The sequence below is a fragment of the Camelus dromedarius genome, chromosome 34 (assembly GCF_036321535.1).
Source record: "Camelus dromedarius isolate mCamDro1 chromosome 34, mCamDro1.pat, whole genome shotgun sequence".
Classification (NCBI taxonomy): Eukaryota; Metazoa; Chordata; class Mammalia; order Artiodactyla; family Camelidae; genus Camelus; species Camelus dromedarius.
The window spans coordinates 8,294,707-8,322,290 of record NC_087469.1 but is presented as its reverse complement, the minus strand read 5'-3'; the positions used below and the strand labels follow the sequence as shown (position 1 = coordinate 8,322,290).

The 27,584-nt window shown below is 38.1% G+C and overlaps 1 protein-coding gene across 1 annotated transcript; it reads right to left on the bottom strand.

Annotated features, from left to right (window-relative positions):
- Positions 1-867: 867 nt before the first annotated feature.
- Positions 868-22,165, bottom strand: PAFAH1B2 (platelet activating factor acetylhydrolase 1b catalytic subunit 2). The gene is made up of 6 exons (XM_031443624.2): positions 22,011-22,165; positions 16,079-16,166; positions 10,883-10,972; positions 9,958-10,074; positions 8,052-8,174; positions 868-4,161 (listed from the first exon to the last, which is right to left on the bottom strand). The coding sequence occupies exons 2-6, from the start codon at positions 16,157-16,159 to the stop codon at positions 3,883-3,885; spliced, it is 690 nt and encodes a 229-aa protein (XP_031299484.1). The 5' UTR covers positions 16,160-16,166; positions 22,011-22,165; the 3' UTR covers positions 868-3,882.
- Between the last annotated feature and the right edge of the window lie 5,419 nt (positions 22,166-27,584).

The following is a 27,584-nucleotide window of genomic DNA, read 5'->3' as shown; positions in this document are numbered from 1 at the left end:
GGAGTTGAAAAGGAGTATATTAGTTGCAGGCTGAAGGACGCTGTTGCCTTGGTCCAGGTGAGAGTGTTAACTTCATTCCCAGGACCTTCAACTGAAAGGAAACCAGGGATGTAGCCGCCATAAATCAGTGAGTCAGAACCTAGAGCTAAAAAGATTCTCCGGGTTGAATGGGTAGTGGCAAGGGCGAGGACTTTGAAGTCAGGTAGAGCTGAGTTCAAATCCCAGCTCAGTCACTGACATGACATGACTCACCTTGGACAAGACAGAAAACTTCATCGGCCTCCCAGCCAACAGGAAGGCGGGGGCGCATCTACCTAAAGGGCTTAGGTGGAGAGTACGTGGGGAATGTTGTCCTGAACTTTTCTCCGTGATGGTACAGAAACTCAGAATAACTCAATTAATTTGAAGCACTTAATTAAGTTCAAGCTGGGGGCAACAGTAGAAATACTCCAAAGTACAAAACAGAAAAAACTGGTGATTATTAGTGTGAGGAATAGCAAAAATGTGGAAACTGGGACAATTAACATAAAATTCTAAAGACCGAAATGAGGAAAAAGGGTCAAAAGGTCAATTTAATGACTTAAGAATTAATTGTTTTGAACTGTCAGATACTATTAACAAATCTGAAACATTTCGTTGGACAGTATTTCCCTTTATCTATTTAGGATTCTTTTCATCTGCTCATCCCACCCTGCCATCCTACACCCCCAAGGAGATAAGTGATGAGGGTCAGCTTGGTACATTCAATTCCACAGAAAAGCAGCAGGAGGATCTAAGTATCTAATTTGCTCGTGATAAGATAGGAAAAAACATTGCTTCTCTCCACTGGAAATCAAACTATGATAAAGGAGACAGGAAGACAGCAAGTTTGAGTGAAATGTTTACATTTATATTGAAATATGCATTAAAACAGAATGAGTTCTACTAGTCAATGAAACTGCCAAAGCGGAATCACAAACTTCCACTGGGGAGGTCCAGTCAGCTAGCAGAGGGGGTCCCCAAGTAGGAACACCAAGGAGAAGCCTGGGAGACCCCACCCGAAAAAGCCTCCTTTCAAGAGACCCCAACTCACTTCTCCCACATGCACCCACACAGATTGAGGAGCGTGGCCATGCTCCTTGTTTCCATCTATCTTTAGTTTCTTCCTTGCTGCAATAAATATAAACTTGGCAATGCTCATACATCACAGCACAGACATTATTTCAGGCTTTAGCACACAACTGTAAACAGTGACTAGGTTAAACAAATAAAAAAGGAAGTTGAACATTATAAACAACAAGACACAGAATTCCTAAGAGCAGAGTATGAGCTACTTGAATTGTTTTGATGGGTTAAAGTTTTTGACAAGATTAAGGTTTAGACAAAGTCCAAATAGACTCAAGGTGGTAGCAGTATGTCAGTCTAGAATATGTGGGCAGCACATGTCCTAGAGCACCCCTGGCAGTACGTTTTCAACCTGCCACATTCAAGATGGGACCACAGAAATCTTTATTATGCCATCATCAGCTGCCACCTAGTGTGGTGGGAATGGGTGGGCAAAGGAATTAACATTTGCAGGGAGACAGAGTAACACTTCCGATGGCTGCCTAGAAAGTTGGCCCCTTAATCACAACTACATTTCACTTGGACAGTACATTAAATTTCATATATATGTGTATGTGTATATATATATATATATATATATATGAAAACCAAAGATTGAGTGTTAAGTTCTGACACTGCAGCAAACCAGGGTGTCAAAGAAAAATAGACATTTTTTGCCTAAAGCAGTACAGAGAAAGCTGGCAAGAAATGAAAGTGGACTCAGGGTCTGCACATTAGCAATGGGGTAGACTTTTATTTAAAAGGGTAGTGGTTCAAATACTATTGCTCGAATAGCTCTGGTAAATATAAAATGTACTAACATCCAAGGTTTACACACAGAAGCAAAGGAGCTGAAGGCCCGCTCACAAAGGGATATTTGATCCTTAGTCTAGAGAGAAGCTAAAAGCACATGCTGCAGGAGTAACCTAATGGGGTTTGTTTGGACCATACTCCCACCCTCTGACAACAGAAGACCTGGATAGGAAACTCTCTTCACACACAAAATTGTGGCTTAGTTCTCCTCCCTAGAACTGTATCTCAGCTAAGAAAAAAAAAATCTGTCTTGAAAAACTCAAGAACCTGGGCTACTAAAAATAAAAAGGAAGTTTTAATGTAGTAAACAAGTTTAGTAAACACAAAGTATATTTTCAGTTGTTAATGAAGACATGATACATTCAATAAAGTATGTTTTTTTCTTTTTAAAGACAAAAAACAAAATTCCTAGAAAGAGGCTTGACAAGAAAAAAATCAGCCCAAATTCTATCCCTTTCAATCAGAAGTGGCTCTTAGCACAAATCACAAATCCCCCTCCAACATACAAAAGCAATGCCATGTGCATCGCAAGCAAAGCATGAAACATAGGCCTTAGATATTGAACTTGAACATTAAGCAGAATCACTGCAGAGCATTTTGATGGGTTACTTCAATATCCACCTGGTCCAGTTTAAAATATCTGTTTGTAGATCCAGTTTGTACATATTCCACAGGTATGTTCAACAGTAAACCACCTGTTGTCCTATCATTTTTCAAATGGCAGTTCCTGTAGCTCACAAACCATTAAGATTATAAAGAGCTCTCTTGAAAGTCTCAGACAAAGACATATTAAGGAGAAATTCTGAAGGTTAAACAAACCTAGATCTTTTTTTCACTAACATGGTGGGATCAAGCAGAAAGTCTATCCTGAAGAGCAGTCTCACCTACTTCCCCATGAGAAGAGGCCAAATTTTTCTGGACTGATAATAATTTAAAAACTAAGCCAATAAAAAAATAAAATAAAATATACATCTTAAAATGGTACAAAACTTGAAATAATACCAGGGCTTATGGAGTGGGAAACAGAGTTCTGATTTTCCCCCCCCAAAAAAGAAAAATTATAACAGGTTTTAAGGAAAAAACAAACAAAAACAAACCAGAACTCTGAATATGGATAGCACTACACAGACTCGATAGCACAGAACACCACACAAGAATGAGTCACACATCAGTAATATCATGAGAGTAACTGGCTGGGGACTTACACTCCCAGCAATAGAGCTCCTAGGTCAGAAATGTGTTAAAAGCATGTAATGTCAACAACGACCCCCCCAAAGAAAGAGGGGATGAGGGGGAATAGAGGAAAGGCTGCATGCATGGGTCTATTACAGACATGATATTCGGCAGCATATAAATAACACCCTCTGCAGAGTCCCCCAAATGGGGCACAACCTATTTTTCACTGCTAAGCATGGGAAAGATTAAGAGAGTGGAACAACTTCACTTGTAACTATAGCATCTCCCATATCTGAGTCACAAGCATGTTCAATCTGATGCTGTATGTTAAGATAACATTGAGAATACATACGAGTAAAGCAAAATAAAAACAAAGGGCTAAATTATGAACTGGAAAAACATCTGTTTTAAAGCCAAGTAGGTGTGATTCTGATCATTATTATATATGACATAATCCATACAATGAAAGGCCATGAAAAGAATCTTCATTTTGTTCAGTACTTAGGCTTCATGTTGTCCTAGGAAAAACAGTGATAATTCAACGAATGTGTCACACATACAACTAAAAAGCTCCTTCTGGTTTCAAATGAATTTAAACAACCATCTTCCTTGGCTAATTTTTCTCCTGTGTCAAACAAACCTTCTATGTACAGGACCAGTTTAAATCCCTCCTCCCCTTCAAACACTAGATATGAACATCCAGGAACATTCTACAATGCAAAGTGCCTTAAGAAAGAGAAGGACTCTGTAGTGCCAGTGATAGAACTGATCTGAGGAAGCTGGGACACTATTAACACTGATGGGAGCCAGTCAGGCAATGGTGGTTTGTTTTTCCTCAGGTGTTTCCTCCAACAACTGCATGATCAGTTCATGGAGGGGTTTGCAGATCTTTGCGTAGCCTCCTCCTGTGAGATGCAGAAAATCAAACATGTCGTGGCAGGAGATGGCACCGTCCGAGTGCACGAAGCCCCCATCTGTATCCAGGAGCTGAACGTTGGCAAGTTTCGGCAGGGCAACTTTGAGGAGCTGGTTCACCTTGGCATTCTTTTGCCTCAAAGGGTTGGGCTTTTCACCTCGAGGTAACAAACCCTGGGGCAGAGCAGAGAAGAACACAAGATGAGAAGAGTCACTGTTTCTCTCTATTTACTGGTGATTTCAAATATCCCTGGGACTCTCCATTTGGCACTTTTTACACCTTTGATTTCTAGAATGCTGGACTAGACTGGTTTTAATGGAAGTTCTCTGACCATTCCTTCTCAGTTTCTTCAGGAGTTCCTCTTCCTCCTCCTGTTCCCTAACTGTTGGTATTCTTCAGGGTTTTGTCCTCAGCCCATTCCTCTTCTCACTCTAAACACTTTAGCCCAGATCTCTTCCTAGAGCTTTAGAACTGCATCCTGAACAGCCAGGTGTAGCAGACCGGAATGTTCCTGAGGCACTCCCAACTTCACGTGTCCGAAAGCGATTCATCATCTCCTTCCCAAACTCCATTCCTTCTACATTCTCCGTATCAACCAGTCATTGCAACATCCCTGAGTCTCTCATCCTACATACCTTATCTACTTACCATTAAATCACTCAGCTTTTACATCCTCAATATTTTTCTAATCCATCCTTTTTACTGAGTATATACACTGCTATGGCTAGGGAACTCATACTACTCACATCAATTAATGTAAAATCTCCTGACCTGTCTTTCTACCTCCAGTGGTGCTTTTCCTTCAATTCATCCTCCATATAGTCCATCATATAGCTAGAATAATCTAGCTCAAATACGCATCTATCCATTAATGCCACATGGAACCTTCACTAGCGCACATGAGAAATAGAGCTGGAACAAATGCTGTCTTGATGAATCAGAGCCACATGATACACGCTCTAGTATAAAACAATGGTGTATCCTAAATTCATTTTTAACTTATAACCTAATGTAAATCTCAGATAAATCAGATGTCTGTCCTTCTACTATAGTAAATAAAAGCCAGCTCTTTCATGAGCAAGATTTTAGCATTTAAAAAAAAAAAAAAGATTTTATCATTTCAAACTAGAAATGGCCTTTACAGATCACTGATCCTATTATAAAATTGTCAGAAATCTCCAACCCGTTAGTTGGTTTATAGCTAATGATGCCATGCAGTAAGTTATTCAGGCAAAAATTTTGCCCCCCGTTTCTCCTACAGGGTACAAGAGGTCTTATTTCATACAAATAGGTTTTCTGTGGGTATTCTTCTAAAAGAACAAAGAAATTTTTATGCCCCAAATTAGTACTTGTTTATGTCTGCTTTAAATTTTTTCAGCAAAATGCTGGAGCCTTGATTATCAATTTATTGCGTGACTGTACAGTTCCAAAAGAGAATTATAGAGAATTATGAATACGCCACCCTAGTCCCTCTCCTTCTTAACCCTGTTAAGTGCAGATGAGGTAAATCCTAAACCCTAGTTTATATGACTGTTAAAAAAAAATGTAAGGCTCTGAATCTAACAGTTATCAAAGAAAAGCAGCCCTCAATGCTGGCCTGGTTTGAGATATAACAAGCAACTAGGAAGGATGGCCAGTGACTAATAAACACTTTGTTCTGATTTTCAAAGAATACCACAGCAATCAAAGCCAGAAAAAATGATAAAGCCTCAAGAACAGGGAGCCATACCTATTGGGATTTTCAAGCAAGGATGAGAAAACTACTTTATGTATTTGCATAATGTGTGACTATCAAGCGTATGCCATGTGATTTTTTTCCTTTATAACAATTAACTGCTAAAATATTATGTTAAAGGAGACAAAAAATTACACTCCTAATTCCTTTACCATGTAACAGCTATTTTGTTTCCTCTTCCACTTGCATATTTACTTTTAAGCAATTCTAAATATAATATACATACTGTTTATTATTTGGACTTTTTGCTTAAATGTATCATAAATTCTGTTTTCACACAGTCCTCATAATCATCGTATGATTAGTGCTCTTAAATTCAATGACGTGTAATCATTCCCTCATGGGGTTGATTATTTAGATTATTTCCAATGTTTCAGTACGGTATATAACATCACTGTATATCAAATTGAAGTCTGGTTGAAACAAAAAAATATTTATGGAGGATTTATTGAGCAATATCTATGCAACAGTATGTCCTAAGCAACTAATATGTACCAGCCACTATACTTCAGAGATGGACTCAACCATAATGTAATCCTTTCTGGAATAAGGCAGGATATAAACAAATACAGAAACAAGTAAATTAAGTTAAATATCATATAACAGAAAAACAAGGCCTGGCTCCCCAGCACCCTGTTATAGTACCCAAACTCCTAACATGGGACTTCGCTGTGGCCTCTTTCTCCTAACTATCCTAGTCTTAAACTTGATTCAATGAGAACCCTAAAATTCTTCTAGCACCTTCCTTCACTCACCCAACAAACACATACATGTAGTTTAAGTCTTTGATCATTTCCTTCCTCTTCTCTCGCTCTTTCTTTCTTTCTCTTCCCCTCCCTCTTTCTCCTCTGTAATATCTCCTCTTCTTTCCTTTCTCTGGAGACCAATAAATTCTCTCTTTTTATTGATTATATATATATATATACTGTATTTATTATAGTAAAATGAAAGCAAAGACAAAAGGAAAACTGTAACTCACAACCTATGCTTTGGTACTTTAGTAATTATGAACACACTGTAATATTTTCTATTAGGGAAAACAGAACACACAAGTAGGAACAACATAATCATTTATATTTCAAACTCAGCAGAAAGCTTGAGGTAAAGAAATGAAATTGATATTTTCTTTTATTAGTCCTTATGGTCTCTTCCAAGTGATATTAACATTCTGTAATCATATCCTTACATTCTATTTCTTACACGTGCTTTCTGAGTGTTATCACCTTAGTGCTTGTGTTCCCCCAAATCCGTATGTTAAGTCTTAACCTCAATGTGATAGCTGGAGGTGCAATGACTTCTTTAAAACTCAACTCAGATGTCAACTTTTATGTCTAAACTATACCCTGTTCTCACCTTAGAATGCAGGATAATTCTGTTTATATTGCTGTGTTCATCCACCAGACTGTGAGCTCCTTGAGAGGGACTGTCTTACTATTTCCTGCCTGCTCAAGACCCAGGATAGTGCAGTGTGCATAGTGATCCTCACATGTCTGCTGAATGAATGACTACCTTCTTAACCCTTTATCTCATTAAAGAACTGAATATATATTAGAGTTCACAAAAACATACATTTTTAGCTGGGCTAACTAAGAATATCGACAGGTAACCGTTAACACTAAAATAGACTGCTATTTATCTTTGCGATCACAAAGACTTAATGCTCTAATTCTACAAAGGGTAACACTTCTTGTTAGGGGTAACATTATGAAGTACCCATTTTCTTGCTGATGGAATCTTTGATATTTTAAAGAATTCAATCCTAATAAATGTATCACCTTTACCATATTAACAGTGGAGCAAAACAACCCTTCTAAGTTAATCCAAACACAAGTTTAATAAAAAGAGATCCAGGACTAGGAAAAGTCTCATATGCAATTTAAAAAATTATCAGAAGACAGTCTAGGAAAAAAAAATCTAAGGCTACCTGAGGCAACAAAGATTTCTACTTCTAAACAAGGATGAGCAGATAAAAGATGATCCCACAGAGGGGTGGGTACAGCTCAGCAGTAGAGCGCATGCTTAGCCTGCAGAAGGTCCTGATTTCAATCCCCAGTACCTCCGTTAAAATAAACAGATAGGTAAAAAGAACAATTATAAAATTGTTTTTTTTAAAAAATGACCCCACAGCTGTTTTGAGAAATGATGAGACTGGTGAGATGAAAGGACATATCAGAGAAGAGCTCTCAGGAGCATCACAAACTGCTTCTACCTAACGACTCTTTATATTCATGAATGATCACATTTCTAAAAAGACTCCTCACCTGACCTAGGTATCAAGGTTTTCTCCACCAAAGATTACATACCAGCACAACAATTAAGACTACATACCAGCACAATGATTTTGGCCTGTGGCTGCCTTGTGTTGATAAGCTGTACAATGGCCTCGATTCCACCTGCTACTTCTTCTGCTGTATTTTCATGGTTGTTTGTTCCTACCCAGACAACAATGACCTAAATTGAGGGAAGGATAAAAAAGAGAAAAAAGATAATCAAGAGTGAGGAATGTCTAATATTTAGTTCAAAATCTTATTTCAAAAATCAAAGAAGTTGCTGTGAAACTGAAATATATGTAAAGAGAGCCTTTTACCATACGAAACTTTACAGTACTTGCGAGAAAAATTCAATTTGATTTACACAGTGTATTATTTCTCCAGGAAGCATCCAAAATTCCCCAGAAAAGGCTTTCGCCCTCATCAGGTGTTGGCCCCAGCCCTGAGACTATCTGGGACTGTTCTATATTAAATTGCTGCTAGGATCTTATATCCAGTTAACTCCACTTTCTAGAACATATTCTCTACTAATGTTACTGAAACCAATTTCTACTTTATACAGACGTTTTTGCAACAGCAATTTAAGTTTTCCTTCCATGAAAAAAAAAAATCAAAGAAGAAATGATGAACTTCTAAATGGTATTGGTAACTTCAAGAGGGCATGCAGGAAGAATTAAGATTAAAACATTAACGTGCACCTCATAAACGTCAGGATAAATTCCAAACAGATTAATACCTAAGTGGTGAAAGTGTACTAGCAAGAAACAATAAAATTCCATTATCATTGCGGAGTTGGAAGTTAATCTCTTAAAATCCAGAAACTATACAAAAAAGATCATACATTCAACTGTATAAAAACAAAACCTCTGCACATTAAAAAAAAAAAAAAAAAAAGAAAGGAATGGAAAGAAAGTGCAATCTAAGAAACCTGGGGGAAAATATTTGTAAGTGACATGATAAAGACTCCCTGACTAGAAGTACCTTCTGGAAAAAAAAAAAAAAAAAGTACCCAAGGGAGTGTAATGGGCATAAATACATATTTCTACTCAAGGAAGAATCAGTGGGGGTGGAGGCTAGATGGATGCAGCCTTAAAACTTTTAAATGAGTTTTTGTCTCTTTAAAAAAATAGTTTTACAAGGTGGCTATCACCTAAAGACATTGATCTTATATGACCCAACAAGGTAATTTCCACCCATCACAACAGAGAGGAATATGGGTGAGTTTTTCTATTAGAAAGGCAAAAAAATAAAATTCTTTCAACTAAAGCAATTGTTATCAATGGCTTAGCTTTGTTTTTTCTGTTTGGGGTTGAAAAAAACTTACATGTAGTCTGCCAACTCAGGACGTTTATGTGATAAGGCACTGGGTACACATCTGTGGTGAACATTTGTTCACATCTGCTTCAAATTTTCTCCAAATAACCTGGAGGCCTTGATTACCAATTTGTTTATATAGTTAAATGGATCCAAAATTATTTCCTAAAGTGAGTCATGGCCCTGCTCCCATGGCCCTCCTCTGAGCAATCTCCCCTCACACTGCCTCAGGTTCACAGAACAGCTACCTCATGAGTAGTACATCTCTTCCTACAGCTGAAGAATTAACAATTACAAGCACAACCCAAGCAAGCAATACACTGATTCTTAATCTAAGCGTGTATTTAAAATGTTCTTAAACAATGACAATATCATTCATCTTAAAGGGATATGAAAGCAAAGAACAATGATGAAATAATGCTTTAAAGGAGCAATTTTTTGGGGGGAGGTATAGCTCAGTGATAGAACACATACTTAGCAAGGGTCTGGGTTCAATCTCCAGTACCTCCATTTTAAACATACAAACCTAATTACCTCCCCCTCCCAAAAAAAGAAGCAATTTTTTTTGTATTACTAGTTTCTGACAATTTAATTATCTGTGAAAGACTCAAGAGTAAGGATATTCTTTTTTAAAAAAAGCTTCATTTCACCTTAGGTTTAATATTCTCCAGTTCTCCATTCTTTAATCTCCACAAAACATGTCTTGTCGTATCTCCCCCAATTCCAAAATTCAGTGCATGAAGTGGGGAAAAAAGCTCTCGCCATATCTAAAAAGAGAAAAAAATTATTTATACTAAAATTAGTGGGAAATAAAATCCCTCAATTGCAGTATGTTGTGAGGCATCTGAAATAACAATTTCCCTTTTCTATATTCAAACACTGCAAGCGGTGTGCTACCAACTGTTGAAAGGGCTTTGAAGATGTCATTGTATAACTCAGTTCTTAATGGCAGCGTTAGGTCTCAACTCAAGACCTGAGTCACAACTTAACCTGATGCCATTCAAGAGGTATCAACATTTATAATTAAGTTGCCGACTCAATAAACTCTCCTTTCCCTTTATTCAACCATTTAAAGGAATAGGGTGAAGTAGAAACATGAGATGAAAAAATTTAGAGTGCTCCAGCCAAAAAGAAATAAAGCTATCCTTCCTTTTAAATTTCCCTTGGAAGAATGCCGATCCTTAAAAAGATTCAAAATAGCTCACTACAAAAATATATAAAATTTAAAAATGGTAAAACACAAGTAGTAAGAATTGAGAATCATGACTAGGACAAACATAAATGAGCAAATACAAGTAAGAAAATAGTAAAATACAAAAAAGAACTTAAAACCATGACTAGGACAAATAGAAATAAACACAACGTGAAGCTTCTTGGAAGCTGAAGGCAAAGAGGGAGTTTAATTAAAAATAATGTTAAATTTTTTGTTTCATCATACTTGATGGAACAAAGAACTCTATTAGATAGGTCTGATTTCCCTTCTGCTCTGAACTAGACTGTCATGAATGAAAGTCTGCTATCCATGAACGCGATGACACCAGCAGCCAAGGACCACTCTCACCCTCCCACCTTTACCTCATACTGCTGCATCAACTGCACCATGGAGTCCCCCACAAACAGGACGTCGGGCTCTTTGTCTTTACAGTCCAGGACAAATCTGTTGTGCTAGTTTAAAGAAAGAACAATCAGAAACTGGCATTTTTTTTCCGTGAGATTTCTTGGCCTAGACAGAACAGTTGTTCAACCAGTTACTCTGCTGTTAAACATTCAATTTGGTCAATGCCTAAAGTTGATTCCTCTCAATCTGCAATTAACTGCTGGAACTTTCCTCCCACTCTTACGATACTGATCATACTGATATGCTAAAAAAAAACCACAGAACTTTACTGAAACCAAGAGAAAAAAAGTATTAATGTGTTCTTAAGTAGTTTATATTTTCCTTCAACTCTTTTAAAGAAAATTTCAGATATTCAGAAAAGCTGAAGTAATACAATGAAAACCTGTACATACGCCACCTACATTCAACAATAACATTTTCCCATATTTGTTTTATCTGTGTGTGCTTGCTGAATCATTTGAGCGTAAGCTGCAAACATTGATTCTTCACCTTTAAATATTCCACAAGCAACTGCTAAGCATAAGGACAGTCCCCTGTAAAACCATGGATCTATTATCACATCTAAGAAAACGAACAATAATCCCATAGCATCTAGTTTTCAATCTTTACAACTGTTCAAGTGTTGGAAAGTGTTGTATGTATCTATTTTTTGAACTAGGATCCAATCAAGAGGCATGCATTTTATTTGAATGATTTTATTTTTAAAAAATTTGTGTGGGCGGGGGGAGGTAATTAGGTTTGTTTGTTTGTTTATTTTTAGAGGATGTACTGGGGATTGGATCCAGGACCTCGTGCATGCTAAGCTTGCGCTCTACCACTTGAGCTACACCCTCCCTCTTGAATGATTTTAATATGGCCTTTGATAATGTCCATTAACCTCTAAATGTGAAACGGCAAAATAGAACTCAAGGCTTTTTTTTTTTTTTTCAGTCTACTCCAAATTTCTAAGCAGTGGTGACCTAGTCCTGGAATGCTTCTCTCTGCTCTAAAGGCCTAAGGCTTTTAAAAATGATTTTATCCATCAATGCTAAAGGACATAGTTTAAATTTTTAAGTTCATCCCTGAAACAAATGAACATGATGCTTTCGGCAAAAGGTCTCTAACCCAGTTCTAGGGAAAGGTCCAAACGCTTTCTTTTTCTCAAACTCTACATTCAATTATGCTTTCCCTAGGAATTAAGATAGAGTTACTATTTAAGTATTTCTGCTGATAATACTAGTGCAGATGACACTGTGGTGGAACAGATATGCCACCGCTATTGGTGAAAACACAAAATACTTCTGAAACAATCCGAGAATTGATTAAAACAGCTCCTCTTATAGTGACAGGATTTGGGATCGATTTTTCTTTTTTCTTGGGTTGGTCCATGCCTTGTGAAAATAATTTTTAAAAACTCAGTTGTTTCAGTAAGTATTTTTAAACTGAACAGATAAGATGAGCAAGAATACAGCTTTGGCTAGTTTTACTGAACAGGTGCTCCTTCACACTGTCACCTCTCCAGTGGCGTACTCAAGTACCAACCACCTCTCCATACCAACAGCTCGTGTTTAAATAGCTCTGCTGTTCTAAAGGTTTTAGTACCCTACATTTTATTTTTAAGTAGAGAAGTAGTTGCAATAGATTTGGAAAAATAGAAATGATTGAAACAAAGCACTTATAATCTTACCATCTTAACCCAGTAACTGTTAATGTTTCAGGGTATTCTCTTTTATTTCTTCACATGCTTCCCCCATCCCACCCCTCTTTTTTAAGCATAGTTGAATTGTTATGTATGGCTCCTGGCACAATGGCTTTGGGGACAGAAAAACCTAAGTTCAAATTCTAGCTTATCTACTTTCTAAGCCAGTGACCTTAAGCAACTACATAACCCAAGTCCTGTTTTACACATCTGCTGGCAATACTGTTTTAGAGCTGTGAAGATGAGAGTTCTAAAACAGGGGGCTCAGCTTTTGGCTGGTACCCAGTAGGTACTCAGTAAATAGTAGCCATTACAACTGCACTTAACATTACACCAGAAATATTTTTCCATGTAGCTAAATAATATTCATAACCGTAATTTTAAATGCCACTTGATGTCCTACGTACATGCCACACGCATTTTTTAAAGCTCTTTTTCCTAATGACAGACTTGCCAGAAGCCTTCTATTGACTGAGATGAAGAAACTTACACACACGCATACACATAATTTTTTTTTCAAGCTGGGAATTCTTAGGTCAAAGGGAATTAACACTTTCATGGATCTTAGACATTATTTCCAAATTCTTAACAAAATGGCTATGTCTGCTGACTCTGGCAATGTGTCAGAAGTCACTTTACCAACCTTGCACCTGCACTGGATTTTAACATTTGTCTCCCTCTCCTTTCTCTTCCCATTGTTTTAATCTGCACTTTCAGAAGTTAAATACTTTTTGTCATGCTTATTGAGATACTTGTCTGGTGATACTCTGAAGACATTTTTACTGATAATATATCAAAAAATATCAATGCTTCACCTGTAATATTCACTGCAAATATTTCCCTCAGGCTGCTGCTGAGCCTTCCTAAACTGGTTAATATGTTTTGACATGATTTGTTATTAAATTTCTCTACAGTTAAGTCTTTCAGTATCACCCTTAAAAAAAAAACCTTTTATTATTGAAAGTATCAAACATACAGGAAAGCAGAATGAATAACAAAATGAATCTCCATGTACCCATCACCAGCTACAGTAATCAAATAATTTATGGCCACTATTATTTCAACATTCCAGAAACTACTGCCCCACCCCATTTGCAGATGATTTTGAAGCCAATTGAGGATACAGCACTTCATGTATTAAGTATTTCAATACATACCTCTCAAAAGATTTTAAAAATATATAACCATAATACCAATTCTACTCCTCCAAAATAGTATGAAATTAATAGTACTCTTTAATATCAATAATTCAATGTCACAAAATTTTGTTTTACCATGTTTTTGTTTGTTTGAACTGATACCGTATTTTTTAAAATCAGGATCCAGACAATTTGTCTCTTAAATTCCTTTTAATCTCTGGGTTCCCCTTCCCTCTGCCAGCACTTCCCAAACTTACTTTTTAAGGAATATGATTGTTTGACCTATAGAATTTCCCATGGCCTGGATTTTGCTGATTGCATTCCTGTGCTGGTGGTAGACATGCTCATCTGCTCTGGGTATTTCCTGATATATGGTACTCACGTCTAGATTAGGGTTGGCTACTTTGGTAATACTTCATGGGTATATGCCCAGGAGTGGGATTGCTGGATCATACGGTAAGTCTATTTTTAGTTTTTTAAGTAATCTCCATACTGTTTTCCATAGTGACTGCACCAAACTACATTCCCACCAACAGTGTAGAAGGTTCCCTTCTCTCCACACCCTCTCCAGCATTTATCTTTCGTGGACTTTTGAATGATGGCCATTCTGACTGGTGTGAGAAAAAAAAAAAAAGAATAAACTACAGCTACATTTTTAGCATGTGTGATATACTGCAAAAAGAATACATTCAGATACTATTTTCACACTTTCAAAACATGTGAAAAATACTATACACGTATTACTTAGAGATTATATATATGTAGCATATAAATGAAAAAAAATCCAAATTTAGGACACTGGCTTGGGGTGGGGAGGTAGGAAAGAGAAGGAAATGTTATCAGTGTGGATATGCAGGGTACAGCAATTCTATTAGCAATGTTTTTTTTAAGGCGGAGTAGCAAATACACAGAGGCTCAAAATATTTCATAATACTTTTAAAAAGATATAAACAAATGAGGTAGATTAAGAAAGAATAACCAAGTAGTTGGTCCACAGGAGGACAGTCAAAATAGAAAACTACCACTCAGAATAAGCTGGTTGATTTTTAAGTCTGAAAAGACAAAAACGGAGAGCAACTATACAACTATGGAGAGTATAAACAGAATCACTAGACACGAAAACACGAAACTTTGGGGACTTAAAATCATTTCAAACTTTATTAAAGAGGTAATATGGTTGGAAAAAAATAAAGGTTAACTGTAGTTATTGCTAACTGATAACAGTTTATTAAAAGCAAGCTACAAGTACTGAAGGAAAAAAGTGCTAAAAAAAACTGAGAAGACAAAGGGGCCAGCTTGAAGACATTTCCATTTGCTAAACTTGGGACAATCTGAGTTTCAAAATTACAGTGGATTTTATAACCCTCTTGAATAAAACAAGAACCCATGAGTCTGTATTGTAACAAATACGAATTGGATTAGGCCAATACTATCTTAACCAAGTGATCAAAGTTAACATCACCAGTGAGACAAATCAACATCACCTGCCTTCTGTGTGATGCACTGAACACATCACTTCCCTGATATTTCTGACAAAAAGGTGTAATCTGAATCTTGACTGTAAGAAAAAAGACAAACTCAGACTGAGGGACCTTCTACAAAATAAATGACCTATACCATTCCAAATGGTCGATGTCATGAAAAACAAAGGCTAAGGAATGTTTCAGATTAAAGAAGAAAGAGATACGACAACCAAATACAATGTTCGATCCTAGACTGAGAAGAAAACTGATAAAAACAACACTACTGGGACAACAGAAGATACCTGAATATGGTTTTTGGATTAGGTAACAGTATGTCAGTGTTAAATTTTCTGATTCTAATAACTATATTGTAGTTATGTAAGAAAATGTTCTTAGAAGACACACTGAAATATTTAGGGGTAAAGGGGTATGTTGACTGCAACACGCTTTCAAACGATTCAGAAAAAACTGTATGTTGGTAATATTACAAATAGATACAGAATAATTAGGCAGATGTGGCAAAATGTTAACAAGCAGCAAGTCTAGATGAAGGATATAAGAAGTTCTAAAATGTCTGTAATATTTGTACAACTTTGAAATTACTTCAAAATTTTTAAAAGCTTAAAAAAAGAATACTGTACAAACATTACTGTCTTTTAAAATTAACTAAGAGCAATGACCATGTTTTCAAAATATTCCTCAGTTCCAACATCAGATGAGGATCAGGAATGACATTTCTAATATTAGATTTTCACTTACAGTAATCAATTCTTGTTTTCCATTAAAAACATTCCATTGTAGCTTTGGTCAAAAGATTCTAAAAATTGAGGAAGACTCATCTCATGTGAATAATAAATGTGCACCTCCTTTTACCTGAGACATCCATCTGTCATCTCCTTGAATATCTTCTGCTGCATGTGGAATGGCTGCTGGGTTTGAGTCTCCTTGGCTCATTCTACACCTGGGGAAAAAAATGTCTATGTCATGTTTAGGAATGTTTCTTTGTTACCACTTATTTAAATATTACACGTCAAGTTTTAAATAAGAATAGGAATTAAATAACTTTCATTGTGATTTTGCCCAGAAACGAATCAACTGGAGCTTATTTTCAGCAGAGATGAGTTCCAGACATGACTGCTGAAGTCTCATAAATATCTAGTGCTACTAAACTTCCAGACAGGCTTGAATATCATTTAGGAAGAGTGCAGTGCATTTTTAAAATATCTGCTCCAAGTATAGACTTTACACCTATATTAATTTTTTATGAATACATGTTAAGGTAAGAACCAAGTGACACAAGGAATTAAATCCTTATAGTTCAATGACATATACATAAGAGCCTTTTAGGCTGCTAAAGTCATAAGAGTCATACACTTAAGAATTACTATAGCAATGATTAGAATCCACTGATTACTAAACATCACACAAATACCTGTACTACAGATTATGGTAAAACTATTCATAGGCTTTGGCATTAGTTTTTGACAAATGTTTTACTAGATACTTTTATTTCTGACGGGTCCCCACGCAAAAAAAATTTTATTAATGATAAGCCCAAGTATGGCAACTGATAGTGGAAAAGGAGTAAGTGAAATTCAGAAAAATTAGAAATGCTAAGCCTCTAGAAAGACAAACAAGAAATCAGACTCTTTTCAACCAACTCGAGATTACATACTAGAGACACGAGGCTTAACAGGTCACTCAGCAAAAGCAAAGGATGATGAAAGAGAAAAATCTGGGGGTTTGTGGCTTACAGAAAAAAAGAGGCCATACTCTCTGTTTCCTTCCTTTGCCATCTGGAAACACAACTAAACTTTCTCAGAAAGAGGACTGAGTTATATTCAGTGAATAAGTTATATTCACTGAGTCAACAAAACACGCTGGACTGCCAAAGCAGTAGTTTTTGAGGATCAGAAAACAACAAGCCCTGAACATGAAACAGCAAACCTTCATTCATGAAAAATAAATCACAGAAGCAAACAATTTTAACACTAATTATGCAAACACTTCCGCTCAGCTCTAAATGACACTAGGTCTTAAAAAACACTGGGCTCAGGGTTAAGCCCATATCTGACTAAAGACATAAGATATCACTAACAACTTGTGTTTATTTCTTTAGATTACTAAAATTGGCAACTATCAGAAAACAAGAGCTATGTATGAAGAACTACACGTGCTGTTTTATACATACCACCTCCAATTCTCACAAAAGCACTGCAAAGTGAAGAAAACAAGGATCAGATAATTTAGGTAATTTGGGCAGTGACTGACTGAAATTAGGTTTGTCTGACCCCAATATGGTCACATCTAGCCCACTGATCACAAACCAGTTCAGGCTGACTCCCTAAAGGGGGCCTGTATCTAACCATTTCACCCAAAAGATTTATACTACATGGAGCTAAAAACATCAATGTAAAATGCAAGAATCAGGAAGAACTGCAAGATGAATCTGTAAAGTTCCAATTAGATTATGGTATTTGGAGTTTCACTGTCTAATAAAAGTACGAAAAAAATTAAAAGATACATAAAGGAAAAAGAAAAAAATAAGAGGGTTAAACCAAATAGCTACAGAGAAATTTTTTTTTTTGAGGTTCTGCTTTTGTTTTTAACCAATAAAACATTCTAAACCTTCTATGTAAGTTTCTTGAGGGTCTAAGTTCAATTCTTGATCTAAGTCTGCCTATTCAGGTTAAATCTGACATGGTGCTTAATATTATTTTTAAAAGTTTCTTCCCTTCCTGCTGACCAAAAAGCTCTATTGGCCTTCAGACAGATAAGGGGCAAAAAACTTTTTCCATTTTCTGGATTTCAAAATCAGATATGTAAAGAAATATAGCAACGAACAACTCCAACAAAAAGTCTAGTTCTTAAACTTTTAAAGCAGATTTTAAAAACCTGACCATTTCTCATTTATTTTCCCACCTGGAGAAACACTTAATACGTTAGGCATTTTTGAGGCAAAAGTTAACTGACACAGGTAATTGAGAGACCATTGCTGAAAAGGAGAAAAATGATCTGTCCTACTCTTGAATGATTATGTAATTGAAACCATTTCTCCAGGGGATTAAAAAAACAAGGATGACACACCGTGCATGAGGTGTCTCCATAATAAAATGTATTCAAATACATCCCTCACCACATAAAGACAAAACACAGGCACTTCAACTACATTTCAGTTTTTGGAATACCATGCTCAGATCCTGCTGAAATACTTAAAAAGAATTTTGACAAACCAGAGTGTGTTTCAAAGAAAGGAGTCAAGATGGTGAGAAATTCAAAAACCTGTCATATCAAAAATAGTTGAAAGAAATAGGCTTATAATCCTTAGAAAAACCAGTTGGGGAAGAGAGAAGACACAGGACATAAATAGCTGTCAAAGTATTTGAAGATTACTAGGACGAGACATTAGGTTTATCCTGCATGTCCCCAAATAGGAAAACAAGGCCAGTGAATACCATGTACAGCAAGACAGATTTCTAGCAAATAGAACTGCAAATGGCATGATCTGTCCCTCAAGGCAGATTGTTGAAGTGGGGACTCAAAGAGAGACTAGGTGAACACCTATTAGAAAAGCATAAAGTGGGGTGGGGGGGTATAGCTCAAGTGGTAGAGCACATAGAATCCATTTCCTGGGTTCAATCCCCAGCACCTCCTCCAAATATAAATAAATACAAACAAACAAATAAATAAACAAACAAACAAATAAATAAATGCATAAAGTGAAAGAAAGCATATGGGTAAAGATTGGTCCGGATTAGCAGGGCTAAAACATTTTTCAATGTTTTGGAATCTTTTTGAAATGCTCCTCAATATATGTGTATTTATAAATTAAATGTGAATTGTTAACCTGTATATCAAATATCAGTAAAGTTAATTTTTTCCAAAAAAAAAAAAAAGTATATAAAAAGGTTCTAAATTTTTTCCTATATTCCAACAGATCACCTTATGCATTCCAGGGCAGTGCATACTCTATTTTCAAGACCAATGGTCTGTATAAACTGTAAGATCTATGATTCAATTTATAGACATGCATTTTTAGAGTTCCTCGAACAGGTAAAAAACTGATCTAAAATAATCATTACAATTAAGATTTATTAAGAACTTACTACTTACAAGTCACTGTGCTAGAAGCTTTGTTATTTAAATAAAACTAAAGCTCAGTGAGACTTAAGGGCACTGCTCTGTGACAGGGAGAGCGGGAGAGTGAACTCAGGGTGACATACTCTCTCCAAAGCCTATTACTTTTGAGCAAAGGGCATTAGTCTCCACATAGAAACGACTACATGAAACAATGATAAATTCTAATTTACTAACTCCATTCACTTATACCTATTACTACCACCAAATTTACCGGCATTCTGGTATTTCAGTCCTAAATTGTGTCACAGGCAAAATGAAAAAGCCATATGGACAGAGAAACTGAGGAACAAAATGTCACTTATATGATGTTACCTGGCAGAACCGAGAAAATTTCACACAAAATTCCCAATTAACTTTTTTTTTCCTGCTTTAACTGTGAATACAAGGTCACCCTCCCTCCTCTACAAGGGCAACGTGAGTAAAAGTTTGTTTCTTTGTGCCCTCAGACACTTGGATTCTGTATTATTTTGCCAAATCAAAATTTTGCAATACAAAGTAGCTTTCAGTTTTACCTGTGACTTGGCAACATTTTTAAACAGCAGGTAAAGTAAAATTGAAGGGCAAATTCATACAAAAGGCACCAAGCCAGGGACTATGCATTTAGGGATTCAAATAATTTGGGAGTTAAATAAATGGTTGTACTCTTTACAATAAAAATGAAGAATGAATCAGGAGCCATCCAGAGACCAGCATGTGGTAGGTCACAAAAACCTGACTGGTCTAGGGTGTCCAGCCTCTGGCAGGCAGCTGTATCATCACACAGAAGTATTCAGTATGGTGACGCTGTAATCGGTAACAACAGAAAAAGTACCAATAAGGAGGATCTGACTCCTATCTCACCTTACTAATTCCTCGTGCGGCAAGTCATTAACTTGAGATCACAAACGGTAGGTTCAGAAACAGAAAACCCCAGCCGAATGGAGATAAAGGTCCGATGAACAAACGTCTTATTAATTTACCAGGAGAGACTCTATTCCAGGGAAGCTTTAACTGTCTATTAAAACGAGTTCTCCAGGAAGATGAGGAGTAAGCGACTCGCACAGTATTTCCCAATTTTCCCGCATTTTCGCCCCTCTACTTAACTTGGACTGCAACAACATGACACCAGAATCTCCAGATGCTTATACGAGCGCGATGTACTGCCTCTAATCAAAAACCAGTTTCAACAACAAAGAATTATAAATCCTCAGGCTGAGCTGGATGTTTTAGTTTAACCAGGAAACAGATGGAGGGGGGAAAATTGCACTAAGAATTAAAAGATTTAGAATGTTTCCACTCTGACCTAAGACTCTCCGTTTTGTTTCAGAGAGAGCTGGCAAGGGTTATTCTGAAGGGGAAAGCAGGCCTCATCCTGCATACCCTGCCTCAGTGGGCTGGTGGATGGGTCCCCTGGTTCCAGCACATCCATAATTTATTATCAAATGCCCAAGCCAACACATTAAAGCACAATGATTTCATACTCCTCCCCTGCTCCTCCACAAGGAGGCAACCTTTATATCAGAACAATGTGCCCAGAAGAAGACTCTAAAGACACAAGGCATATTCAAAGCAAAGGGTATTCAAATACTCAGGGCAGACAATCTATTTTCTCCACACCTTTACCTCTCTCCCCAGCCCCCTCATTTAAAGCCGTACAAAATGAGGCCCTAGGGTGGGTCCAGACGGTCTTTCTTTCTCCGCGGGTAAGCTTTAAAAAGAGACCAAAGCTTCATGTGTTTGGTTTTCTTAAGATTTGTGTAGAAATCACAAACAGCAACGCTGGCCTGGGAGCTATGGAAAGCAGAATAGTGAGTCGCCGTGCAACGGGTACATCACAAACCTGCAGGCCAGAAGGTCCTGATCCGCTAAATGGACATGAACCGGGTAAAAAGCACCTAAGAAAACCTGTTCACTGGCGGGTTTAACTAGCTGGTTGACCTTGGGCCAACCACCAGCCCAGCTCTAAAATAAGGTGCTGGACAGGACAGCCCTCTAAGAAATAACCCCTTCTGAGTCGTGACGGCCTATGGCTTTCTGAATATACTAAAGGAGGCAACGGAGAAGTTTCTGAAGAGTTGAAATTTTTCAACAAAAGGGGTAGGAAAAAGTGCTCAGTCGAGAAACAACAGAGTAACTGGTCCGCGTTAACGGCCTCTCAGACAGAGAAAAGGGGAGGGAAAGGTCAGAGGTTCAACCTCGGGGATGGAGGAAAAGGCAGTAGCTGAGACCCGAGTAGGAAGCGTGGCTGGAAATGGGGCTCGCAGTGGCGAGCATGGGGCCGCGGGAGCAGGGATGTAGGGCGGCCTACTCCGGGGGAGTGGGCAGGGCAGGGCCCGGTCTGGCGGCGGTCCCCACGGCGGTGCCAGGCCGCGGGAAGAAGCGGGAGGCGGGGCGGCCAAGGAGGCGGCAGGTTTAGGGGTGGGGTGCTTGGGAAAGGCTCCGAGGAGGGAGGCGAGCGGCCTAGAGATGCGGCGAGCGGCGGGGCAGCTGGGGAACCGATGCCCGGCCAGCCGAGAAGGAGCGCGCGCGCAAGGCCCCCAAGGATCCGGGGGAGGGGATGGCGCGGGGGGAGGGGCCCGGCGGAGTGGGGGAGGGGCGGTCGCAAGCCTCTCACAATAACAAATCATAGCCCCTTCCAACCCCTGCCTCTAAGCCACCGGTTCTCCGCGCCCCGGGATGCACTCACTCAGGCAGTGGGTCCGTACGGGCCCCAAGCGGCTGCGGCGTCGGCGGGTGGCGCGTCTGTCGCTCGCTCAGTCCCGGCGGCCCCGCTCCGTCGCGTCCCTCCTCGGGCCCCAGCACCCGCAGCAGCGCCCCCACTTCCGGTTCCCCTGCCACTCAGGCAAATGGCTTCCGGAAGTCCCGCCCCATCCTGCCCCGCCTCGGCTTGCCTGTCGGCTCCCCGCTTTCTCTGCGGGCGTTCCCTGCGGGCGCCCAGGTGTCTTGCGACTCCTCGCGAGGTTCCCCGCTTTGTTCTCTATCCTGCCCTCGTTTTGTATGTAATCTGCGCGACTTGGGCCTCTATCATTCCTCGGGCTGCATTCCTCAATCATGCTTTCATGTCACCGCGGTGTGGAGATGGCATTCGGGACAATGTGGCGTGACCTCACACTGACGCCATTCCCTTCCCACCCCGCCAACCTGGCTTCCTTCTCCACCCCATGGAATAAACCAGATTGCTGCAAGTGGGAGGGAAACAGTGCCCCCAAGGTTAATGAGGCAGTCTCTTTCATTTATGGATGGAATTTCTGTTTCTATGATGAATGTACGGATTTGGGGTGACCGCCTTTTAAAGTGATATCATAGGGAGATGGAGAGTCACAATTTTTTTTCCCTTTAGAGGTCCGTCCAGTTTCTGGGAAGACATATACACAGTCAGTATCGAAACGATGATGTGCTTAATGCTATACAAATGCGGGATCTGTAACAGAGAGGACGGGCAAAAGATGTACGCAGGCCATGTTAGCAAAACGTTTGGTAGAGCAGCGTTCTGAGCTGGCCCTTTAAGGATGGATGGGATTCTATCAGAGCCATGTCGGGGAAATAGGTAGAGCCTTCCAGACCTCTAAAATAAAAGATGGGGGGGGTTGGTTGCTTTCGCAGACAAAACCCGTCACGAATTACTGTAAAAGCCTAAAGCCTAAAGTTTCAAGATATATCAAGTTATTTTTCAGAACACCTGTGCTGTCAAGTAGTGCTAAATTTATCAGGCATACATAATACAAAATTATTTGTCCTCCTATAAAATGCTTATTTCCCTCGGAATTCTCTGCAGATGTTCACACAACATGTGGCACACCAGTAGGTAAGTGTTTGTGGCTTTAAATATTTCATTGAAAATAATTTGTGTTTGGGGAACTCAAATGATGGTATAAAGAAGCAGCCCAGAAATACTGATAACAGAAGAGACCCATCTTGAATTATTCTCCAGGGGTAAATCCATATAATCCTGAATTTCCCCATGTTAACACTCATGACACATTAGTGGACACATTAATGTAATTACTACTTTAATACAGCCTTCCCTTCTATACTGTAAGCTCTGAGGAAGCAGAGACCTTGTTCTGCGGATTCCCAGCACCTGGCATGGTGCCTGATGTATAGTAGACTCTCATTAAATACTGTTCAATAAGGAATGAATGATCAAGGGTTGAATTTTTGCCAATGTGGAACCCATGGCCTATCTTTATATTTTCTTTCAACTTTTTAATTAAGAAACATAAACAAGGGAAGTGTGCCCCAGGAAACACTAGACATAGTTAAACTAGACTCTGCAAATATTTGAATACCTCTATGGCTCAGGCAATTTTGCCAGTGTTTTGGCAAAATCTCAATGTCACAGAACCCTGAAATGTATTGAGGTTGTCTCCTAATACATCTGTTTTAGCTTTATAAATAATTCATTAAAAAATGCACATGGTAGAGTGTAAAGGACCCTACACTAGGCTTCAGGGTACCCTGGATTCTTGTCTAAGAGCTGCTGCTGATTTTATTTCTTTGAGCCTTTGTTTCTTTGTAAGATAAAAAGGATGGGCGAGGTCGTTGCTAGGGTCCTTTTGAGCTCTAAGCCTCCACGGTCCCCTCAGTTCCCTGCAGGAACATAATTCTAGGGCATACAACCCTATCTCCCTCCTCCTCACTTCCCACACACAACCTCCCCTTCCCCTGGGCCCCATCCAGAGTCTGTGTTTTCCATACAGTCCCAGTTGGTGGTAGGTAAAAATAACTGTTTTCTGACTATGAGACAAATTGTCTGAAAACTATCAGGAGAGTTTGCCCTTCCAGTTGTCATTCTGTTAATGATGATGGGTTTTGTTACTCCATCCAGATTTTTGGTCTGGTTTCCCTCATAACTTAATGCTAACCCAAAGGGAGAAAATATAGAAACCCTGACAGAATGTCTCTGAACTGATCAGAGTAGCATAAGCATGATCAATTGTAAACCCAGGACTTTGAGAATAAGATGTGTCAAAATCCTACCCAAGTGGCCTGGAATTTAGGACACTGCTTGGCATTTCATTACTTACAGTAATTAAACTGGGAGATTTTATGGGACCTGGCATTTCAGACATGAAAAGAGGGAAGAAAAGCTATGTGGACTGAGAATGGACATGCAATATGAATTCAGGGAATTTCTGTGGGTAGAACACAAGGCCAGATGGTTTACAGAAAAAGAGTTTCAAAGTTTTATTTATCATTAAAACAACATTACTTACTGATTGTTTTAATAGAAAAAAAAATTTCATTCCCATCCTTACCAATTAACAAATTTTCATTTGCCTCAATTCTTTTCGATCAATAACCATATGGTCAATAAATATTTTATTTCTCAATTTGAAGATCTTGGGGGTCAAGCTGAGATATTGTTAGAAATAACGTAAAGAACATATTGTAACAACATTTTTGTTTTCACAACTGAAAATTGTTAGTTTGTCCTATTATTTTTTTAAACTGTGTGTGTGTGTGGTTTAAAATCATTACAAACTCATGGATTGAAACACATTTGATATGTTTCATTCATTGCAATCATTATGCTTACTGATAACCAGATTGTCCCAAAATGATCCTATTCAAATTGGCTCCTGAGTCATTTTGACATGACCAAGCTTTATCTGCTTTTGGCCACTTTAGTTTTGCTTTTTCTACAATTTCAATAAATAGAATCATACAGTAGAATCAACTTTTGTTTTGGCTTCCTCTATTTAACATGATATTTTTAAGATTCATCCATACTGTTATGTGTATCATTCCTTTTTATCACCAAGTAGTATTCTGTTACATGGATATTCTACAATTTGTTTATACAGTCAACAGTTAATGGACATTTGGGTTGTTTCTGGTTTTGCTTCTTGTGAATAAAACGAAGATGAAAGCTCCTGTAGAAATCTTTGTGTGGACATGTGTTTCCCTTCCTCTTGGATCTCTTGGATGGAATTGCTGAGTCATAAAGCAAGTGTATGTTTAGCATTATAATAAACTGCCCATCTGTTTTCCAAAGTGGTTTATCATTTTATACCCCCACCAGCAGAGTGTGAGAGTTCCAGTTGCTCTGCATCCTTTAGCCATTCTAGTGGATTGTAGTAATATCTCATTGTGGTTTTAATTTGCATTTCCCTGATGATTAATACCATTAAGCATCTTTTCATGTTCTTTTTGGCCCTTTATGTATCTTCTTTTGCAAAATGCCTATTCAACTCTTTTGCCCATGAAAAAAATATTAGGTTGTTTTTCTTATTACTGAGTTGTAAAAGTTCTTTTGTATTCAGAACAAAAATTGTTTGTCAATATATGTATTTCAAACATTTTTCTCCCAGTCTGCGGCTTGTGTTTTCATTTTCTTAACAGTATCTTTTGAAGAACAGAAGTTTTTAACTTTGGTAAAGTACAATTTATCTTGGTTTTTTTTTTCATTTATGGTGTGTGATTTTTGTGTCCTATTTAAGAAATCTTTGTCTTACTGTTAGGTACAATAGAATTTTTCCTATGTTTTCTTCTAGAAGTTTTATAACTTTAAATTTTACATTTCAGTTAATAATCCTTTTTAAGGTAATTTTGTGTACAGTGTGAAGTAAAGGACAAAGTTAATTTTTTGCATGTGGATGTCCAATTGTTGCAGCCCTATTTGTTAAAAGAGCTTTTTCTTTTCCATTGAATTATCTTGGCTGCTTTATTAAAAGACAGTAGACTATGTGTGGGTCAATTTTGTACTTATATTCTGTTCCATTTATCTCTATGTCTACCTTTACAGCAATACCAGACTATCTTCATTACTGTAACTATACAGTTACTCTTGAAATCAGGTAGTATATGTTCCTCAGCTATTTTCTTTTTCAAAATTGTTTTGACTATTCTAGGTCCTTTGCATTTCCATACACATTTTAAAATGAGGTTCTCGATTTCTACAAAAAGGCCTTTTGAAATTTTGATTGGGATGCATTGAATCTGTACACGCTTGGGGGAGAACTGACAACAAACTACATCTTCTGAGTCGTGAGTATTGCTTATTGTGCCATTATTTTAGATCGTCTTTAATTTTTCTCGGCAATATTTTTTAGCTTTCATTGTACAGGCCTAATTTTGACAAATTTATCCTTAAGTACACATATCTATCACATTCACATAGAACATTTTCTTGAGTCTTGAAGAACACCACATTTGGGGAACCCCACAACAGCATATCATTTCTGAATAATTTAAGCAATCAACTTGATGTCTGTAATGAGTATAACAATGTGCTAGGGAAGGAGTTGAGAACCCAATGCCAGGCCAAAATACACACCCAGTCTAGACATCGGGGCCTCACTTACTGGCTAAGTGCTTTGCTTTCGTTGCCTGTCAACCCTGAAGATAATTTCATTCAAATTTCCACCTCATTAAAATTACAAATCCTTATATCGTGGGTTTTCAGGGTCTCTCTCAAGATAAAATCCTGAATTCCAAATGCCAGGAGTCCATGGACGTTTCTGTTACAATGTGTATCTCACTCTTAACTATTTGTTTAGAAGTCTCTTTCCCTGACTAAACCAACTCTTCTGGGGTATGGGATTCCTTGTAACCCCAGTGCCAGGAAGTGCCTGGCATAATAAATATTTTTTGGTAAATGTTTGATGGATGAATAGTCAAGGTCAGTTTTCAGGTCTCAGGAAAGAAGACCATGAAAGCTGAGGGGAGCAGATACTACAACCGAAGTCAAGAGTGGGAATCAGTAGCTGGAATCCTAAAAGGCTGCAATGCACTGGGAGATTGGAACTCAGGAGGTAATCTGGCATTGTCCAGCTTAGTTCTGGCAGAGTTTCTTGCATCTTTTTGTAAAAATGGATATTAAGAAGCTGGATAATCCTAAAGACAATGTCCAAGTAATTGACAGAGTGATCCTAGGCCCATTACATTTCTTTTCATTACAATAGATATTTATTGAATTCTTACTGTATGCCAGGCACTCTGCTAAACCATGGGGAGAAAAGATGAGTAAGGTAACAGTCCTTTCCTCAAGGAACTCACTATCTAGTGATAGATATGGACACAAGGACAAATGAGTCTAATCAAATACACAATGATGAGAGCACTGAATGCTCTAAGAAATGAAAGGGGGGTGGTGGTCAGAAAAGGCTTCTAAGAGAAAACAATGCCTGATCTGAATCTTTTTTCTTTTTTTTAAAGACATTTTTTTTTAAGAGCAGTTTTAGGTTCACAGCAAAATGAGAAGGTATAGAGATTTCCCATATACCTCTTTGCCCACACACACGGACAGCCTCCCCAA